At 46.4% G+C, this 20,171-nt stretch overlaps 1 protein-coding gene across 20 annotated transcripts in view; it reads right to left on the bottom strand.

Annotated features, from left to right (window-relative positions):
* NCOR1 (nuclear receptor corepressor 1) overlaps positions 1-20,171 on the bottom strand; it is a 1,907,529-nt gene that overhangs the window by 1,350,554 nt on the left and 536,804 nt on the right. For 12 of the 20 annotated variants that reach the window (XM_086955042.1, XM_086955041.1, XM_086955040.1 and 9 more), the window contains exon 17: positions 14,348-14,437. The exons of the other annotated variants lie outside the window; for them this stretch is intronic. In XM_086955042.1, the coding sequence (XP_086811168.1) occupies positions 14,348-14,437 (90 nt within the window). The remainder of the gene's footprint in view (positions 1-14,347; positions 14,438-20,171) is intronic. 20 annotated transcript variants of the gene reach the window in all.

Here is a 20,171-nt window from a genome sequence, read left to right as displayed (position 1 = left end):
TGCGTACAACGAATGCTTAACACTATCATATGATAAAGCCTTACTGCTCGCCCACACTACCACAAATAGAGAGTAAGGTGCTATCTACTGTTACCTCTGCCTACCTTTTAGTTCCCTTGGACTCTGTGCACACACACCTCATTTTGGTATAGTATATACAGAGCCAGCTTCCTACACTGACTGACTGGAAAGACAATTGCAAGGACAGCTAAAGGGAAGGATATTGATCAGGAGCCAAAAGGCCACCCAAGGTGAGTTGCCCAAGAGAAAACAGTTGAGTCTAGGAGCCACAACATAACTTTCACAATTCAAAAAGGGAGAGTCTGCATTGTGCCCAAGAATCCCTGTACTTCTGAGATTCCTTTACCTACCTCCACTGTCGCATCTCACAGACTGTGGTCTAGTCCAATGGGCTACATGTTTTACTGAAATCAAAACACTTTGAATGATTGTTCTAGGTCGTGTAGCTTCAGAGATCACAGACTTAAGTTTTTGGCCTTATGCTCTTCAATTTGAGCAGAAGCTGCTGGTTCCATCATGACTTATTATTGGTGCCATGGAAAAGAACTCTACTGCTTTTGATTTATTTTAGAGTACAGGCCGCATCTGAAAGAAGAAACACTGGGGACAAATGGAGGGACAACCCTATTTGTTTAACATTTGCCACAGGCCCTGATATTAAAGATAATTCTAGTGCACAGTACGAAGGAGCTATATTAACCTTTGGATCTGTAGCCCACAACAAGATTTTCAAGTGTACTATTTCACTTTCCTGGTAAAGTCCTCTTCTTTTTATAAAGTTCTGACTGGGCACTCAAGCTACTAACTCATGAATATGAAAGTGATTTATAAAGCGCAAACTCTTGCGATAGGGCGTCTTGGCGCCGGGGAAACCGGTATAGCTACAGAGCTGATAGTTCCTGCAGATACTCGGATATCTCCTAGTCCTGAGAGAAGAACCATGTTTTCAAGGACTTTCGAAAGACTAGTAGCAGCTTTTAGTTTCAAAGGTAAGCTATTCCAAACCATGGCTGTGGTCCTGAAGAAGCTCTTCCCACCCCAGGTTGTCCCCCTAAAAGTGGGGACAACAAGGTTCATAGCTGAGCCTGAGTGTAGCGTATTCTCTGACAAAGATTGATCAATGCCGGAGTCAGTGCTGAGCCCTGAGGGACTCTACAGGGCAGAGAGAAAGGCCTGGATATAAATTTGCCCAACGCTACGCTTTGTGGTCTATTGACTAGAAAGGATTGGAGGAGACCTAGTGCTGTATCCTCTATCCCCAGACTCCGAATATGGTCAACCAGGATCTCATTGTTAACCATATCAAACACCGCGGAGAGGTCCCGCAAAATCAAAGTTGCAGTCCCTCCCCCCCCCTTATCAAGCGTTTCACGAATATCTTCAGTGGCTACCACCAAGGCGGATTCTGAGCTATGGTTTTTGCTGAACCCATAATGGGTATCATCCAGTAGACAATTATTTTTAATGTAGTCTGATAGCTGTTCGTTCATTACTTTCTCAATCAAGTTGGCGGCAAAGGGAAGTTGAGAAATAGGGCAATATTTATGAAAATCCAGAGCATTAGGATTGTCCTTTGTTAGCTGATGCAGGACAGAGGCAAATTTTCAGTGTGCAGGGAAAACACCCACTGCTAACATTATACTGAAAATTTCCCCCAGATGTTTTGCCACTTTTGCTGAAATCATACACATTATTTTTGGAGGGCAAGAGTCTTGCAGAGCACCAGATTTCATTAATGGAACTAGATTCCTAAGTTGTTCTTCAGAAGGAACCTTGAAGGTAGAGAATCTGGCATGAAATGATGTCACATTCAAGATTTGCCCTACCAGTTGTTTGACTGTCCTGCCTGCGGCAAATTGGTTCAAGATGTTAGCTACTTTTTAGGTCGAAGACTGCGTAGGCTGCGCTTGCGCAGTCGCAGGGAGAGATCTTTTGTTTACAGTGTGAGGTCTTGAACCCGCCCCTCTACTCCATTGGCTGGCTTCCTAAACAGAGGCCAGCCATTGGAGGAGAGGAGCGTCACTTCATTGAAGACGGGATTCGGGGGTGTTTTTTTTGTGTTCTTTCTCTCCTCTTCCCATTGGCTGGAATTTTACATTCCAGCCAATGGGAAGAGTAGAGAAAGAAAACCACGCCCCCGAATCCGAAAATCACGGGTTGTTTCTCCGAGGCATTTCTGCTTTGCCTTGGAGAAATGTGGTTGTGTGGAGTCTCTCCTGGTTGCGGCCCGCAGCCTGGATGATGTAGGTAAGCTCTCCCTCCACCCCTGACCCCCACATATTGAGTGCTTTCTCTCCTGCCCCCCCACCTCGTTGGCTGTGCTTGCTCTGCTGCCCCCCCTCGTTGGTTGTGCATGCTCTCCTGCCCTCCCCTCGTTGGTTGTGCTTGCTCTCCTGTCCCCCCCTCGTTGGTTGTGCTTGCTTTCCTGCCCCCCTCGTTGGTTGTGCTTGCTCTCATGCCCCCCTCGTTGGTTGTGCTTGCTCTCCTGCCCCCTCGTTGGTTGTGCTTGCTCTCCTGCCCCCTTCGTTGGTTGTGGTTGCTCTCCTGCCCCCCCTCGTTGGTTGTGCTTGCTCTCCTGCCCCCCTCGTTGGTTGTGCTTGCTCTCCAGCCCCACCCCCCCCCCATGTTGGTTGTGCTTGCTCTCCTGCCCCCCTCGTTGGTTGTGCTAGCTCTCTTGCCCCGCCCTCTCGTTGGTTGTGCTTGCTCTCTTGCCCCCCCTCGCTGGTCGTACTTGCTTTCCTGCCCCCCCCCTCGCTGGTTGTGCTTGCTCTTCTGAATCCCCTCCTTTGTTATGCTTGCTCTCCTACCCCACCAGTTGGTTGTGCTTGCTATCCTGCCCCCCCTCGTTGGTTGTGCTTGCTCTCCTGCCCGCCCACCCTCGTTGGTTGTGCTTGCTCTCCTGCCCCCCCCCCCCTGTTGGATGTGCTTGCTCTCCTGCCCCCCCCCCCTCGTTGGTTGTGCTTGCTCTCCTGCCCCCCCCCCCCGTTGGCTGTGCTTGCTCTCATGCCCCCCCCCCCTCGTTGGTTGTGCTTGCTCTCCTGCCCCCACCCCTCGTTGGTTGTGCTTGCTCTCCTGCCCCCCCTCCTTGTTGGTTGTGCTTGCTCTCATGCCCCCCCTCGTTGGTTGTGCTTGCTCTCCTCTCCTTCCCTCTGCCGCTCCCTGGGCCCTCACCCCCTCCCTCCCTCTCCAGCGGCCATGCTGCTTCAGCTTTGGCCTTCGGGGCCACCGTACAAGGCCAGGCTCCCCTCCCCCCGTGTGTTCTGCATCAGCTCTTACGTGGTGAGGTTGGCTTCGATGTGGTGATTGTGCTCTGGCGAAGTGAGTCCTGTAATAGTGATGTAAGGCGGGGTGAAGAAGGCTCTGGTGTGGTTAAGTGGGCTGTGGCAAGGTGGGTTTTGTGAGTCCTGTGTGGTCTCTTTGGTGGTGAGGTGGGCTAGGCTCTAATGTGGTGATGGGGTTCTGATGTGTCGAGCTCTGTAGTGGGGATCCCGGGTGAGGTGAAGTGGGCTGTAGTGTGAGATGGGTTTTCTTGTGGTCACCGGCAGGGTCAGGTGGACTCTCATATGGTGAGGTCGGGTCTGGTGAGTTGGGCTCTGTAGTAGTGATCTTTGGCAGTATGGAGTAGGCTCTGGTGTGGTGATGTGGTCTCTGGTGCGGTGGGTTCTACTGTAGTCTACTCCTGAGCAGCGAGGAAGGCTCTGATGTGGTGAGATGGACTCTGGTGATTTGGGTTCCGAGTGATCTATGGAGTCTGATGTGGTAAAGCGGCCTCATGTGAAACGGCCTTTCGTCTAGAATTGCTTCAAGTTGTGAAAGGTGGCATTGGCTTCGGAAGGTAGTACTGTGGCAGGCTCTAGTGACCAGGGTTCTACGGTTGTGATCTCAGGCGGATTGAGGTGGGCTTTGTTGGGTTGACATAAGCTGTGGTGAATTGGGCTCTGCAGTGGGTGAGGCGGGCAGTGGAGATGTTGGTTCTGGTGAGCTTGGCTCTGTGATCTGAAGCAGAGTGAGGTGGGCTCTCAAGTACTGACGGGGCTCTGGTGAAGTGGGCGCTGTGGTGATGAGGTTGACTCTAGTCTGGTAGGCTCATGTGAACTGAGGTGGGATCTGACATTGGGATGGGGCCTCTGGTGAAGCGGGCTCCATATTTGTGATCAGTAGTGGGGTGAGGTAGGGGCTCTGCAGAGATCGGCTGTGCTATCGTGATCTCTGGCGGTGTGAGACAGGCTTTCGTATGTGGGCTCTGCTGTTGTGATCTCTTGCTGGGTGAAGTGGGCTCTCATATGGTGATTGACACTGGTGGTCTCTGGTGAGTTGCATGCGGTAGGTTTTTGTGCAGTGGGTTTTGGGGTGGAAAAGGGAGCTTTGTATTTATGTGGTGCGCTCTAGTAAAGTGGTTTTGTGGCCTGTGTGTGGAGAGAGCGGTCAGTTCTGCAGAAGGTGTTGTGGTGCGCCTTATTGGCTGTGGTTAGTTTGTACTCACTACACCTATCTCACACCGCCAGAGATCACAACAGCAGAGCTCACCTCACCCTATCAGTACCCACCTCACCCCATCAGTGCCCACCTCACCCTGCTCATTGGTTCCTATTGTAGGGGAGGACGACTCTTTTGATGCTAAACAATGCTTTTTGACTGCACACTAGTATTTTCTAAATAGTGAGAAACTTGTGCTGCCTTATTTATTAAAACGTATTGGGCTGCCTGTCATTGCAATCAGGGATAAAGAGACAGAGGAGTGAGTGACAAAGAGAAAGAATATGTGAGTGAGAAAGTGTGTAAGATAGCTTTATGGGGGATGGTGGAGGTTAGCACCAACAGTTTTTAAACAAACTTTGAAAGTGGGCCTTTCTTTAAAGCCCTTGTGTTTCAAAAGAAAGAAAATTATTTCTTTCTCAACAATATGTGCAACAACCCTTATGTTCATTCAAGTCGGTGATGCTTTCACGCTTTACTGCAAAATGCATGGTATGTGGACTCCTATTTCCTGAGAGTGATTTCTTTTCCCAGATGATGTGTTTCTGCAGTTTTGTTTTTCGTTTAACATATGAATCTTGTATAGCACATACTGCAAAATGAGCCGCCTTTAGGTTTCAGAGTGAGTTACAGAGGTGGCTGAGTGGTAATGATAGCATGTTTAAGAGCTCTGTAGTTTAGGATGAAGGAAGGCAGTGCGAGTGTCTATTAGCGAAAGTCACCGTGCCATAAAGATTCTCAAAAGTGCCCATTCAATCCTTGGCCTCTTTGCAGAGCATACAGAGTTATTGTCAGGTGTGCCTATTGTAATTACTTTTCTATGGGAAACTTTGTGAAGGAGTTGCACAACTTTTAAAATATGGAAAATGCCATGGGAACATTTGTCTAACTCTCCCTAGCCGCCCCCTGCGCCCCTGCGCCCCCCCCCCCCCCCACACACACACACACACTCGCACTGTGTGGGAAGCTGGACTGCTGGTTTTGCCTGCTGGCTGCAATCTGGCTTTGACTCTCTCTATACACAAGTGAGTGGTGCCAGTGGGGAGAAGTGGGAAATGACCATTAGAAGGAAGCGGGCATTGCGAACTGGGAGGGAATTAGTTGCAGCCTCCTAACAAACATTTTGGGCAACTGTATTTTTTTTTTATACAAATTAAGCCCAGTTTGGTGATGTGGGTTCTGATAGGGTCGAGGCGGGATCTGGTTTGCGGTGCTGTGCTCTGTTATCACAAGGTGGCCACTGTCCTTTTGGGGAGCACAGTGGAGTGTAGGGTGGGGTCCCCAGCTGTCTCTTAGAGTTAATTGACTCGAGGACGCTGGCCCATACTCGGACGTGACGCAGCCTATGTGTGTGTGTGTGTGTGTGTCTGTGTGTGTGTGTGTGTGTGTGTGTGTGAGTGTGGTTCTGTCTGTGTGTGTGTAAGTGTGGTTCTGTCTGTGTGTGTGTGTGGTTCTGTGTGTGAGTGTGGTTCTGTGTGTGAGTGTGGTTGTGTGTGTGTGTGTGTGTGTGTGTGTGTGTGTGTGTGTGAGAGTGAGTGTGGTTCTGTCTGTGTGTGAGTGTGGTTCTGTCTGTTGTTCTGTCTGTGTGTGTGGTTCTGTCTGTGTGTGTGTGTCTGTCTGGTTCTGTCAGTGTGTGTCTGGTTCTGTCTGTGTGTGTCTGGTTCTGTCTGTGTGTGTCTGGTTCTGTCTGTGTGTGTGTGTGTCTGGTTCTGTCTGTCTGTGTGTGTGTGTGTGTGGCTCTGTCTGTGTGTGTGGTTCTGTCTGTGTGTGTGTGGTTCTGTCTGTGTGTGTGTGGTTCTGTCTGTGTGTGTGTGGTTCTGTCTGTGTGTGTGTGGTTCTGTCTGTGTGGTTCTGTCTGTGTGTGTGGTTCTGTCTGTGTGTGTGGTTCTGTCTGTGTGTGTGGTTCTGTCTGTGTGTGTGGTTCTGTGTGTGTGTGTGGTTGTGTGTGTGTGCGGTTGTGTGTGCGGTTCTGTGTGTGTGTGTGTGTGTGTGGTTCTGTCTGTGTGTGTGGTTCTGTCTGTGTGTGTGGTTCTGTCTGTGTGTGTGGTTCTGTCTGTGTGTGTGTGTGTGGTTCTGTCTCTGTGTGTGTGTGTGTGGTTCTGTCTGTGTGTGGGGGGTTCTGTCTGTGTGTGGGGGGTTCTGTCTGTGTGGGGGGGGTTCTGTCTGTGTGGGGGGGGTTCTGTCTGTGTGGGGGGGTTCTGTCTGTGTGGGGGGGTTCTGTCTGTGTGGGGGGGGGTTCTGTCTGTGTGGGGGGGTTCTGTCTGTGTGGGGGTTCTGTCTGTGTGTGGGGTTCTGTCTGTGTGTGTGGGGTTCTGTCTGTGTGTGTGGGGTTCTGTCTGTGTGTGTGGGGTTCTGTCTGTGTGTGTGTGGTTCTGTCTGTATGTGTGGTTCTGTGAGTGTGGTTCTGTCTGTGTGTGTGTGTGTGTGTGTGGTTCTGTCTGTGTGTGTGTGTGGTTCTGTCTCTGTGTGAGGGGTTCTGTCTGTGTGTGGGGGGTTCTGTCTGTGTGTGGGGGGTTCTGTCTGTGTGTGGGGGGTTCTTCTGTGTGGGGGGGGGTTCTGTCTGTGTGGGGGGGGGGGGGGTTCTGTCTGTGTGGGGGGGTTCTGTCTGTGTGGGGGGGGGTTCTGTCTGTGTGGGGGGGGGTTCTGTCTGTGTGTGGGGGGGGTTCTGTCTGTGTGTGGGGGGGTTCTGTCTGTGTGTGGGGGGGGGTTCTGTCTGTGTGGGGGTTCTGTCTGTGTGGGGGTTCTGTCTGTGTGTGGGGTTCTGTCTGTGTGTGGGGTTCTGTCTGTGTGTGGGAGTTCTGTCTGTGTGGGGGTTCTGTCTGTGTGTGTGTGTGTGTGGTGTGTGTGTGTGTGGGAGGGGGGGGGTTCTGCCTGTGTGTGTGTGTGGGGGGGGGGGGGGTTCTGCCTGTGTGTGTGTGGGGGGGGGGGGGGGTTCTGCCTGTGTGTGTGTGGGGGGGGGGGGGGGGTTCTGCCTGTGTGTGTGTGGGGGGGGGTTCCTGCCTCTGTGTGTGGGGTTCTGCCTCTGTGTGTGGGGTTCTGCCTCTGGTGGCTGTGTGTGGGGTTCTGCCTCTGTGTGTGGGGCTCTGCCTCTGTGTGTGGGGCTCTGCCTCTGTGTGTGGGGCTCTGCCTCTGTGTGTGGGCTCTGCCTGTGTGGGGCTCTGTCTGAGTGGGCTCTGTGTGTGTTTGGGTTCTGTCTGTGTGTTTGGGGTTCTGTCTGTGTGTGTGTAGGGTTCTGTCTGTGTGTGTGTAGGGTTCTGTCTGTGTGTGTGGGGGGTTCGTCTGTGTGTGTGGGGTTCTGTCTGTGTGTGTGTGGGGGGTTCTGTCTGTTTTGTGTGGGGGGGGGTTCTGTCTGTGTGTGTGTGGGGGGTTCTGTCTGTGTGTGTGTGGGGGGTTCTGTCTGAGTGTGGGCTCTGTCTGAGTGTGGGGCTCTGTCTGAGTGTGGGGCTCTGTCTGAGTGTGGGGCTCTGTCTGAGTGTGGGGCTCTGTCTGAGTGTGGGGCTCTGTCTGTGTGTGGGGGCTCTGTCTGTGTGTGGGGGGTTCTGTCTGTGTGTGGGGGTTTCTGTCTGTGTGTGTGGAGTTCTGTCTGTGTGTGTGGAGTTCTGTCTGTGTGTGTGGAGTTCTGTCTGTGTGTGTGTGAGTTCTGTCTGTGTGTGTGGGAGTTCTGTCTGTGTGGGTTCTGTCTGTGTGTGGGGGTCTGTGTATGTGGGGTTCTGTCTGTATGTGGTTGTGTGTGTGTGTGGCTGTGTGTGGCTGTGTGCGTGGCTCTGTGTGTGTGAGTGCATGTGGCTGTGTGTGTGTGCATGTGGCTGTGTGTGTGTGAGTGCATGTGGCTATGTGTGTTGCTCTGTGTGTGTGTGGGGGTGCAAATGCAATAAATCTCGCATTAGCGAGAGATTAAGCTATTGGCATTGTAAATGACAATGCCATTTATTTATCTGTTTTCAAAACCAACACAAATAAAAATGTCATTTACAATGCCAATATCTCTAACTTTTGCAAAGGTGAGACCGTTGCATTGTAAATGCTTGTTCTTGAAAGAAATAGGCAGTGAATCACAAAAAGTTTGATTGATTACTGCTGGTTTGGGACAAGCTGGTACTACCATTTGTTTTATGACTTGAAAGAGATTTATTTGCATTGCATTATATCTGCTCAGAGTAATAGGAAGTTTTAGCAGCTAAAATACATTTTTTATGTTCGGCTGGTTTATTTTTGTAGATTGTTCTCTCTTCGACCTCAGTTTTTCCTCCACTTCTGTTCTTGCATACGGCAGTCCCACGTTGATGTCCTAAGCGTCTTATTATACCAAGACTTTGAAAATTCTTTGTCATACTTTTTTGTTTGACGGGGGCTATGATGTAAAAAACAGTTTAACCAGAGCGAAAGATTTTCAACACACTGCTCCAGGATCTGGTTGTAAGGATGGCTATCAATTCGGCCGGCTGAATTTTATGCCAGGCTCTACTTGGAATTTGTTGCGCTACATCTCTGTGCACAGAGGCTTTCTGAGTCTTTATCTGCCAATTAACTGCCCAGTGGTTGGACCAGGTAAGAGGAAGAGATGGTGAAATATATTGATAGATGGACAATTAGAAAAAAAATCCCATCCAGCATAGGTACAGCCCTATGTGTCGGACCTCTGGAAATTAAGGTAGTCAGAGTGCGTTCATAGCATTGATCAGCTTTGTAGAGTCTGAATCAGTCTAGTTTTCCAAATAGAAATTAAAATCACCTACACCCAAAAATGTTAATCAAATAGAAATTAAAATCACCTACACCCAAAAATGTTAATTGAGACTAGATAATTCAAGAGTTGTGCTAAGCTTATATACGAAACCGCATCTAGGTCCCAGTAGGTGGTATGTTAGCAGACCCATATTGGATGCATGCTGGGCGGTTGCACTAAGAATGCTAGGGCCTCAAGGCCAGGAGATGTTAATGGCTCAAATGTAGCTTTAAAATGATTATGACAAAAAACAGCCAGCCCCCTTCCCCTTTTGTTTGCCTGTCAAGCCTATGGACGGCAAAGCCGGGTGGGTGGCTGCAACAATTTCTGGACTGGAATGTTTCGGTTATGAACAAGATATCTGCGTGCTGCACCTGAACTAGGTCGGAAAACTCTAGGTGATGCTTCAGGAGGAACCTTGCATTAAAAAAAATACATGTAATATTCGTGTGTGTTGAGCCGGTGTTTCTTCTATTCTGCTGATCGGATGCCTCAGTATAAGCTACAATCATTGCTAATTTGGGTCTTGAGCACATGGAATGATTAGGGCAAGGATGGTAGGGATGTGGTCAGGGAGGAAGCATTAGACTTAGTGTGCAGGGGGCACTTACCACAGGGTCTTCGTGCTAATAAGACTTCTCGTGAATAACTGATGTTCTTTACTGAGTCTGGAGTTGTCAGACCAGAGGGACGGGCGCTGAGCGCGATGCAGTCGCAGAAGGGCACAGACGCAAACAAATGACGCATCCGAGCCATCTTCCATTTTTATGCTCGGAGGGAATGAGCCTGGGAGTAAGACTAGAACAGCCTAACTCCCAAGACAGTGTCCAAGACATGGCACACGGAATGGAAGTATACCCATCAGTCCTCCATTCACTCAATCAGCATGCTGGTGCTGTGGTGGACCGGGGAGGAGTGGAAGCAGGCGACTAGACCTGGCAATCGGTATGTCCTGATTTATAGTAAATATCCCCAATGGGTATGTTAGTAGCACCCAGTAATTGTTTCAGCAAAATATACCCAATGACTAAAGCGAGGTGATAAGGAGTATTCTTTTAAAGTGATTAAGAAATGACGAAAAAATATATTTGAAGAGATCGGGTGAGCAGGTACCTTCTTTGCAGCTTTAACTCATCTATTGTGTTACAAAGTATTCAGAATTACTAAACGATCAACCTACTGGAATACATCTAAACTGTTCTCCCTTATTATCCTGAGAGTCAAGTGCCTAAAATGAGACTCTTGCTCATCCAGTGGAAGAGCACCATCAATGTGGTTCAGGGACACCAGAGGAAAACAATATGATCCCTGAAAGGCATTGCTCAGCAACCTACAATTGACACATGACCACTTGCAACAAAACAGCAAGCAAATCACTTACATAAATGCAAAGGTACCAGCAAGGATATGCTTACAAACAGCTATAATTGAATATTATCCGGCAACAGCATATATCACATTGTGTTCTCTGCGCTGGAGCACAACCCCATTTCATTTGTTTTTTTCTACAGCCCTTAAAATTCAAAAGGCAGTGCCAGCACAGAATATGGTACTCAATACAATGGAACCCATTTTCAAAAGACCCAGGCTAGTTCTCCAGGGTTCATGCCCATTCAACACATACTGCTGCTTCTCAGCTAGGATCGTACAATGCAAGTACCATTACACGAGCAAACACACCGTACTAATACAGCCAGTTGCAAAATACAGCATAGAGACGTGAACGGGTACTACACAGCCAAGTAGAGTGCAAATTAACTTGACACTCACACAGAAATAGACAACATGCTGCCAGAAAACAAAAACGCACATTAATTCCCCTTTAGCCTCCCACGTCCAATATCACAGTAGAGGTAACAGCAGTGCAATGTTTCTTTCCTAAATGCAAAGCACATCACAGATATTGAGGTAACCGGTTTCTTTACGTAGGGCAGGCCTGGCAGGAGCAGTATTTCCCTGCACCTAATGACTACAACACTATCAAATGATGCACTCACACATACAAGCTCAGCTTTGAGGCAGATGCACAATTTTGAAACTCAGGCAATTGCTGGTTAACATTCTTCTACACACAACGATGATGAGGAAACAAGGCCTGACCCTTGCAAATGGTGTAATTCTATTGGCGTTGCTTGAACTGTCGTGTTCACATCTAGGACCGTAATTCGATATTGCCGATTTATGCCCTTGAGAGGTTATAATCAATAATATCCTGATAAAGGCATAAGAATCAGATTCATATTCAGTAATAGCCCATGCAATCCAAAGCACAGCACGGCTATTCCCATCGACTCCTAGACAGCACAACGCGTTCCTCCAGCAGCCCGGGAAAACCCCCCTGCTTTTGTTTTGATTTGAACAAGAACTCCTGAAGTTCAGCAAGAACTGTTAGTTCTTGGTGACGTCTTATGTCCAACCTTACGTCAAACCCGGCACCTTTCAGGTATAAAATACCAACAGTTGCCTTAAGCAAAAACACAGTGGTTTGGAGCAGAGCAGCCATCTACTTGCCCGAGAGCCCAGCTGATGCGAGTGCCCACGGAAGCCGCCCCTCCTGTTTGACGCACTGAGAGACGCCGTCTTTTTCTCCAGCCGAGAAAATCCAGCTCCGGTGTTGCCAGCCTACCCTCACAGGTTGCTGGGATATCGAGTCCTGAGGAAAGAGATACCAGATCCCCCACATTCTATTACCAAGGTACGGAGCGGACTAGACCCTTGAGAAAATTCTTGATGCAGATTCTTGGCAAAATTATCTTAACCAACTTAACTTAAAACTGCTACTTACTCATTCTTTCCCAAGTATTAGGCTTAGGTCAGGTACACAGGGGTAGGCTTAGTTAGAAGCACCAGTTGAGTACCTTAGTCAATGTATTTATGTATGTATATATTTTATCAATTTTAAAGTATCATATGGCTAAGATACTGTATCAATGTTTTTACAGTATTATTTCATAATACTACTTTTACTGTATGAACTTTACTTTAAGTATTGCAATTGTGGCAATTCATTTCTCTTGCATAAGAAAGAAGACTGCTCAATAAATAACACCTTTTTATTTAAAACGCCAGTCTCTCTATTTCTCTGCATTCTGGTGAAACTAAGTATGCACTGCTGACTGAGTGAAATAGCAGTCTATAGTTTTCACACAACTCTAGAGATATACTCTTATTCTGAGGGAGAAAAGTTGTGATGTTTATGCGGTTGTCGGAAACTGAAACCCTTCTTGTCTGAGCCAGGGGAGCTTGTCCCTCCCATTTTCATTCAAGAAAGTTTCCAGTGACCTCCGAGCTAGCTGGCGCAAACCTAAAATAAGTTTAACATAGTCAGTAGAGACCTAGATGACCTCAGTCCTACATCTAAACTGCTGTTTATGTTATTCCAATGCGCAGAGCCTATTGGGAAAATAGGAACTACACTATTCTGTACGAGACAGGTGAAATCACAAAATTTGTAATGTATCAGCCAGAAAGGTATTCATGACATGGTGCAAAGTATTGGCTAGAAAAAAAATCTTTTCTGATCACAAATGTTATGCCTCAAAGCACTACTTTTTTTAAAGATAGAAAAACAATCCAGAGTGAGGTCGTCGAGAGAGATACTTTATAAACAAAAAAAATATATAGGTAGGTGAGGTAAATCTTCCAGAATTAAAATACCACTTCACAACACAGGCTATTTGACAGGTAAAACAAAAACAAGCACTATCAGGCAATACTTAAATTATCAGCTATATTTACCTAGTTTTTTTGGACTTTCAAAATACATTACATCTCAAACGCAATTTTCATCCCTAAAATATTTTAAAGTGGCTAGAGGGCACCTAGAATACTTTCAAGCCTTCGAGACCGGTCTTTGTCAAATGTTTTGTTTACATTCCACTTCCCTCTGTGATCTCAAACATCTCTGCCTTGCCAAAATATGGCATTTCCCCTCAATTACATCCGAGGGAGGAAGGGGGTGCACACAAAACCAAAATGAGCAATACAGATTGCACCATGCAAGGTGGCCCTTTTCACTAATATCGAGAACAGATTAACACAGTGACCATTGGCTTTTGATTTTTTTTCAATGATATGCCGATATATTCCATGTTTTTGGAAGTCTGATAATCCAACACGTGTAACCTCGTAGGAGCATCAGCTAATTTTGGCTCTCTTTGGCCTGGAGTAGCCTCTACTGATGAGATAATGCTAGCACACTCGGTGAGTGGCTGGCAGCATTACAAAAACGCAAGTACCCTGGGGCAAACCATTGTTACTCAATGCTTGCCATCATCTGCATAATTACAAAGGTTCATAATGTTTGCAGATCTAAGCTTTGTCTATTTATGGCTCCATTAATGTCATTCTTTTGAGATCTGGAACTTCGTACGTTTCAGAAAGTCCAGCAGTGGATGAACAGCACCCGCTTAAGAAGCAATATTCGCTCTGCACAAATGAAAAACAAGACTTTGGAAACGGGCAGCTTGATGTGGACTGACGTGATAATCAAATATCACTGGTGTGGAAACTACAGCGAAACAATTCAAAACAACTGGGACCATAATGTTCTATATACTCAAGGAAAACCTTTAGTATGGGGCGTTTTTCCCTATCTGTCAATTGTAACTGGTGAACACCAAAAGTTATAGAAGCTTAATCAAATGACTCTCCCCAAAGAGTGACAATAATCAAGACTTTTGCTGCTCTGCCCTTAGACTCAAAGTCAATTTATCTCGAAAGGGCTTGGGGCACTTAGACTGTGGAAAGAGTATAAGGCACATGGACAGGCAGAGGAGTTAAGTGAGACACAAACTGCAAGGTAGCATGGTCAGGGGTAGTCTGGGGCAAACGTAGAGTGTGTGGGCCTTGGGGCGCATGTACTGTTCATGGGTTCATAGTAAGCTCTGCGAAAAATGAATGGACTTTCAAGGACAGAACGTGGATGGCAGAAATATGCTCAACAACTGAATTTAAGAAAGATTTCTACTTTCACGTACACTAAAATGCAAATGCTTAGAAACAATTCTTATGTGAAAATTACACCCTTTTACTTCAGGTTTGTGTAGCCTTTCATCCTAAAAAACATGGTAAGGTCATCAGTCGGCGATAGCATTCATTAAAACACATAAAATATGTAATTGCCTGGGGAGCATCCCAACATTGGTGCCTTCCTTCTTTTTCACACTCCGGCATTGGTTGGGATTTGTAGAGTCCAAGTTCTGTTTTTATCATCTAGTACACAATAAGAAAACAATATCTATCTTCCTGCTTACATAATTAATTTCCAAGAACTTTCAGGCCATTCACAGCAACATTTCCGAACATATAAAAGATTAAATTAAACTACAAATTAGGAATCGGAAGCAAGTAAAGATCTCTAATTAGAAATATGAAACCCTTGAAATTCTGACAGTATAAAGTTCTTCCTAGAAATAAGTAAAATTCTATTACATTCCACTCTAGGTCACAAATGGATTCCTACAGGTGTCTTTGCCTTGAAAATGACAGGTCTCCCCCTAGGCCAAAGGCTGGGCAGCCGATGTGTTACTTACACAATAACCCAATGGCATGCTGCACAAAGAATGGAAAATGAAAGCACACAATATGCAGCATGCCCTGAAAAATGCATGTGCAAGCAATACTCATAGGGCTTTGCAAATGTAAACTTCTGTCCAGATTTATTCAGTGTCCCATCAGATCTACACATAGGCTGCGGTGGTACGGTGAGATACTTGCAAAGGGTCTAGCAGTGGTTCCAAAACTTTTTCAGCCCATGGCTCCCTTGGCTTATTGATCGTTGGCCGCGGCTCCCTATTATGTGACATTTTCTTGAGGGTTCGGTGGACGGATGTAGAATGGGACGGAATGCCTAGTTCAGTTGGGACATTTATCACACACTATAAATGTCAATTCTTTTATATTTATAAGAAGGAAAAATGACTTAATTTACCTTAGGAAGATGTACTTTATAACTTCAGGAAGCCAAATATTGCAGTCTGTTCTCAGAGTAAATGTTTGTGGTTACTTTGTAACTAAAAGTATGCTGTGGGTGGTCTGACCATCATTGACAAATACAGCTTTAATGGTAAGTTTATCTTTGTAGTTAAAGTGCAAAGTCAGGGCACAGTTTTGCAAGGTTATATCTAACTTGATTCTGCAGATGGAATACACTGTTGGGCAGCACTGGTGGAACTGCGCTGCTCGCCACCATCCATGCTGGTGGTCGGTTGTGCTTTCTTCCTATCTCAGTTCCGTTTTAGCTCAGGGTGTGTGCTTCTGATGAGCAGATGTGTTCTACAGTGCTGCAGAGTCCGTGGAAGCAACTGACTCTGGCAATGTCAGAACTGCCAATGTAGAGGTTGAAAGTGCTACATTGGTATGAGGGACAAACTGAGGTTTATTGCAGCTTGTCATTGAACAAAGGTTCATAGGTGGATGTGAATCGCTCTCTGGCCCCTCATCATAGGAAAACTGTTGGAGTGGGTAGTGAGAACGTACGCGGGCCCTGATGAGCTCACCGCTGCTCATCAGGGAAATGCAGGTGCAGCAGAAGGCGCAGTGGAATAAGGGCATATAGGCTGCCTCAGAGCAGATCTTATTCAAGCTAAGCAGCCTCTCTCAGTTGATTGCCATTACTGTCACTTAGAACCACCAGACGCCAGCGGTCCAGAAGCAAGGCAAATTTACTCCAGGGTGGGGCGGGTAGTGTTTCTTCTTTCTCTTTTTAATTTTAAAACCGCACTGTTTTCCTCAGTTTCTGGAGTAATTCCCTATTCCTCCAGGAAAAACGATCTAACTGTTTGCCTCCTCTTTCAAATGTATTTTGGGAACTGTATGAGCCTGAAGGGTTCTGCTTGAATCCAGTGCATTCATAGGTGGGCTCCAACTACACACATTTAACAAGCATTGGGATAGCCAATAGGTCTCGCTTTTGGGACCATATAAGTATTTAGTTATGCAGCACAATGTCCTTGGTACAACATCAACCTTTGCATGACTAAACACTTATAAGGTCCCTGAGGCGAGACTAATGGTTATGCCAACACACTGGAATAGTGATGCACTTTTAAGTTACTTTTCTCTCATTTACTAACCGGAAGTGGGAAAAGTTTCTTAATATTGACTTAAAGGAGGAGGAAAGAAAATAGAAGGAAAGAAGAAAATAAGAGCAAGAAAAAGGAAATAACGAAAGGACAAAATAAAGTTTAAAAAGCGGTTGAATGAAGAAAGAAATGTTAGGGAAAGAAAACAAATAGAGACATAAAAAGAGAACACAAAAAGAATAGAAATGATAGAAAAATATCAAAACAAAAGGGGTAAAGAAAAAGATTATTATTAGGGTAAGGCGGTAAAGGAATAAAGAAATTATGAAAGAAGAAATACTAAAAAATAAATAAACTTAAAATAAGAACAGGGAGGGAGTGAGGAAGTAAAGTACAGAAAAAGGGAAAGGAAGGGACTAAACTCGTGAAGGATTTTTTTGCCATTTCAGTTGTTTTGTGTCAGCCTCGGTTAAGTTATTACAGCTGCCTTGTGTGGCTGAAAGAACTTCTCACCAGTGCTTTCGTTGTATATCGCATCTCCTTTGTTCTGTACAAGCACATATAAATAAAAAGTGATTATTAAATTGACAAAAATTGGCGAGCTTTTACTTCTGAAATGTATTTCACAAGGTAGGATGCTATATGTCCGCAATCAGAACATTTGTTTTCCTAGGTAATCATCAAATATGTAATGCTGCGAGAAAAGGTCGAAAAATAACCCCTACTCGCCTGTCACCACACCCCTAACTCACACAAAATGAATGCTTGAGAGCATTAAGACAGGCCTGGATCATGGTCTAAAACATAGGTTTGTTTTGAGGATTTATTTTAACCCATTCAGCGCTGTGTTGAACGTTCCATTGGGGCTCATGGGCACAGGCCAACCGACGCTCATGATGGAACCATTCCGTCATGAGCATGGAAGGGGTTAACAACGAGTCTACGAGTGGAACATTAAAATATTAATGGGGGCGTGGCTCAGCAAACAATTTCTTCAACATTTGAAACAGCAGGTGCTTTTTGTGGAGTGGCAAGGGAAGGAGATCTCTGCGATCAAAAGATAATAAGAATGACTTGAGCAGCATGCTCTACCCAAAAATTAGTTTGAGCATTTATTGTACGAGAATTAATTTTGTTTGGCGCAAAACTTCGAAAGAAGTCATCTCGCAGCAATTTGTATCTCCGCGAGTAGGATTACAAGGATGGACGGCAAGCTTCCGGCAGCCACACTAGCACAATAACACATGTACTCACACCCACTGTACCCGTAGTGTGGGCGGCCAAAAACAACCCCGCGGCCAGATACAAAGTTCTGCTTACATAAGCGAAAAAAATCGAGAGCTTCTCCACACAGAGCACTGTTTTATCGCTGCGAAACCAGGAAGGGGGGTGGGGTAGGGACCTGGGAGCCATTACAGGTTAATGGTCTAGGCCTGACGTTTTTTGTAAAGGGTTAAGCAGAACACGCGCAGCAGATCCTTGAAAAGGCATTGGCGTGAGAGCCATCAGAACAAGCATTGGCCACGCGGCCGTGAAAGTGACGCGGCCGCTACAGTGGAAGTGATCGCGATGCACTTAATGACCCGTGACTGAGGAAAGACAGATGGCGGCTGCGAGTGTGCACGCGTGCGTAACCACAAGCTTGAGCCCAGCAAAAGCCTGTGGTAGCACTTTCAAAACCCACTTACTAAATGTCTCGCAGAGTAGCGCATGCGCTGGATCAGGCGAGACCTAACAATGGGCCCTGTATGTTCTATGGTAGTTAGCTACATTACAAATCGCTTTTTCTTCCTGTGTTTTATAGCAGCCTGCTACCATGGCCACTGTCACTGAGGTTGCGGGTTGGCCACCGGCGACCTCTTACCATGCAGAGGCATTTGGTTGCTGGCTTCTTAAGCAGGAAATACAAGTAATCCATCTCAATCAGTAGCAATAGGTTCTGCACTCTCAATAACGAATGCTCTGCTGTCATCTTGCGGACAGAGGTTTTATGCTTTTACTAAATAACTGCACATTTCAAAGATGTTACCGGAAATTTATGACTAATTCGAAAATCTGAATCCTTTTAAGCGTGGCACCGCTGGCAACTTTGGAGGGTGCCGAGGCGCACAGATTGGGAACCACTAGGGAGAAGCCTGGTACATGTAACCTCCAAAGGATTGCTGCAACCACAGCCGTCAGCTTTGTGAACACCCCAGTAGAATGGACTCTTACGAACCCCCTTGAAATCATTTTCCCTCGGCGACACACCCCTCTCAATGGGCGGTGGGGTGTGTAGATGGGCAGCTACTACCAAGGTACTACGGGGGACATCGGGCCGACAACTACCAACCTCGCCACAAGCAACCCAGCGTGGTGACGGTATCTTCACGTTATTACAAGTCTCATTACTACAGAACCTATCTTGTATCCTCCTTTCACCCCTTTCTCTTCTGCTTCTTTCTATAATCTTTTGCCTAATTTCCAGCAAGACAAGTCAGAGGGGAGTAGCTAAACATATTTCAAGGTGATTGTAAACACTGCCCTACAAACTACTTTTGGCTAACCTTGTAACAGAAATGCTAATGTACTTGCTTATAAAATACTTTGAAAGGAAAAAAAAGTAATGCCAAAGGGGAGCAAGGAAAATTGAAAATGTTTGTGGCCCAGCTTGAACCGCAAGTAGTACCTGTGGGTGGGCAAGACATGGAAATAGGCACCCTGTAGGTCCTGCACTAGCTCCAGACTCCTGGATCCAGGGCAGAGAGAACCAGGGTCAGCATGAGCATCTTCAATTTGTCCTTCTGCAGGAAGAAATTGAAAGGTCGATGATTTAAAATAGGAAAAGATCTGCACTTTTTCGGCACAAGGAAATAAAAGGAATAACATGCAGTGTCCGTTTTCGAGGTCTGGACTCACTTTATGGCTCCTTTCGCCAAACTGAGCCAGAACTCAGCGCCAGGATACCCTCCGAGGTGATAGTGCGCTTGCTCTACAAATCTGCCTAACTCAACATAACTTCCTGCAGGTTCAGTAAGCACAGATGTCTCAGAGGATGGATCCACTTGGGGTAACCACACTGGAGGTCTCTGCAGATTTATGGGGACCAAAGGCGCACTAGTGGGAGCCGACAAGGTGCTAAAGATGCACAAAATGGCTTCCTTGAAAGCCTCAATCTGATGCAAAGTCACCAACTGCCCCGTAAATTTTAGGTGAATCAGGATCAGCTGTCACATTAGTTCCTTGGTGGAGGGGTGAGAGCGAGATCAGGGGGCACCTTCATGTCGCTGAGATCTCTCAGAGGTAAAACGGAGAGACACAAAGTCCTGCAGGGCCACCTCATGTTACTTTTTAAACTTTGAGTGACTTAAAGACTTGGACTGTAGTGAATACTTGTCGTAGAGCAGTGCTTATGTACAGCTTGGCAATTCCAAAATACTTTCGGGGCTTAAAGGCACACTTCTTGAAAGACTTGGAGTAGTGGAACAAACCCAAACACCTGAGACACCCCTTGTGGGATCTGTCACAGATTTCTGCTTGCAACAGTCACTATAAAGTGTAAACCCTGTAGTTGCGGGGTGGGGGGTGGGTTATGTTCCCTTGCACAAAAGAATAACAAATAGTTTACCTGTCGGTGTAGTTTTGCAGCTAGAAGACTTTCTGGGTTCACTATGCTGTGCATTATTCAACGGTCTATTGGTTGGGTTTGGAATAATAGTATTTTTCTCTTTTTTTTTTTTCGTGGCCCAGGTGGGCGTCGACGTCCCACCATTTGGTGTCCTCCCATGACGTCTGCGCGCTTCCTCCGGAAGCTCCCACCTTTGGGCGCCATGTTCGGATTCTTTTTCACTCTCCTTGGTTTGTATTGTCATTTTCTCATTTTTCCTTCTTTTCTTTTCTTCCTCCTGCCTCATCTTCCTGGCGGAGGTGCGTGGGTTCGCTAG

Source organism: Lissotriton vulgaris, chromosome 2_1 (genome assembly GCF_964263255.1).
Source record: "Lissotriton vulgaris chromosome 2_1, aLisVul1.2, whole genome shotgun sequence".
In the NCBI taxonomy this organism is placed as follows: Eukaryota; Metazoa; Chordata; class Amphibia; order Caudata; family Salamandridae; genus Lissotriton; species Lissotriton vulgaris.
Note: the sequence above shows the minus strand (reverse complement) of the source record. Positions and strands in the feature narration are given on the sequence as shown.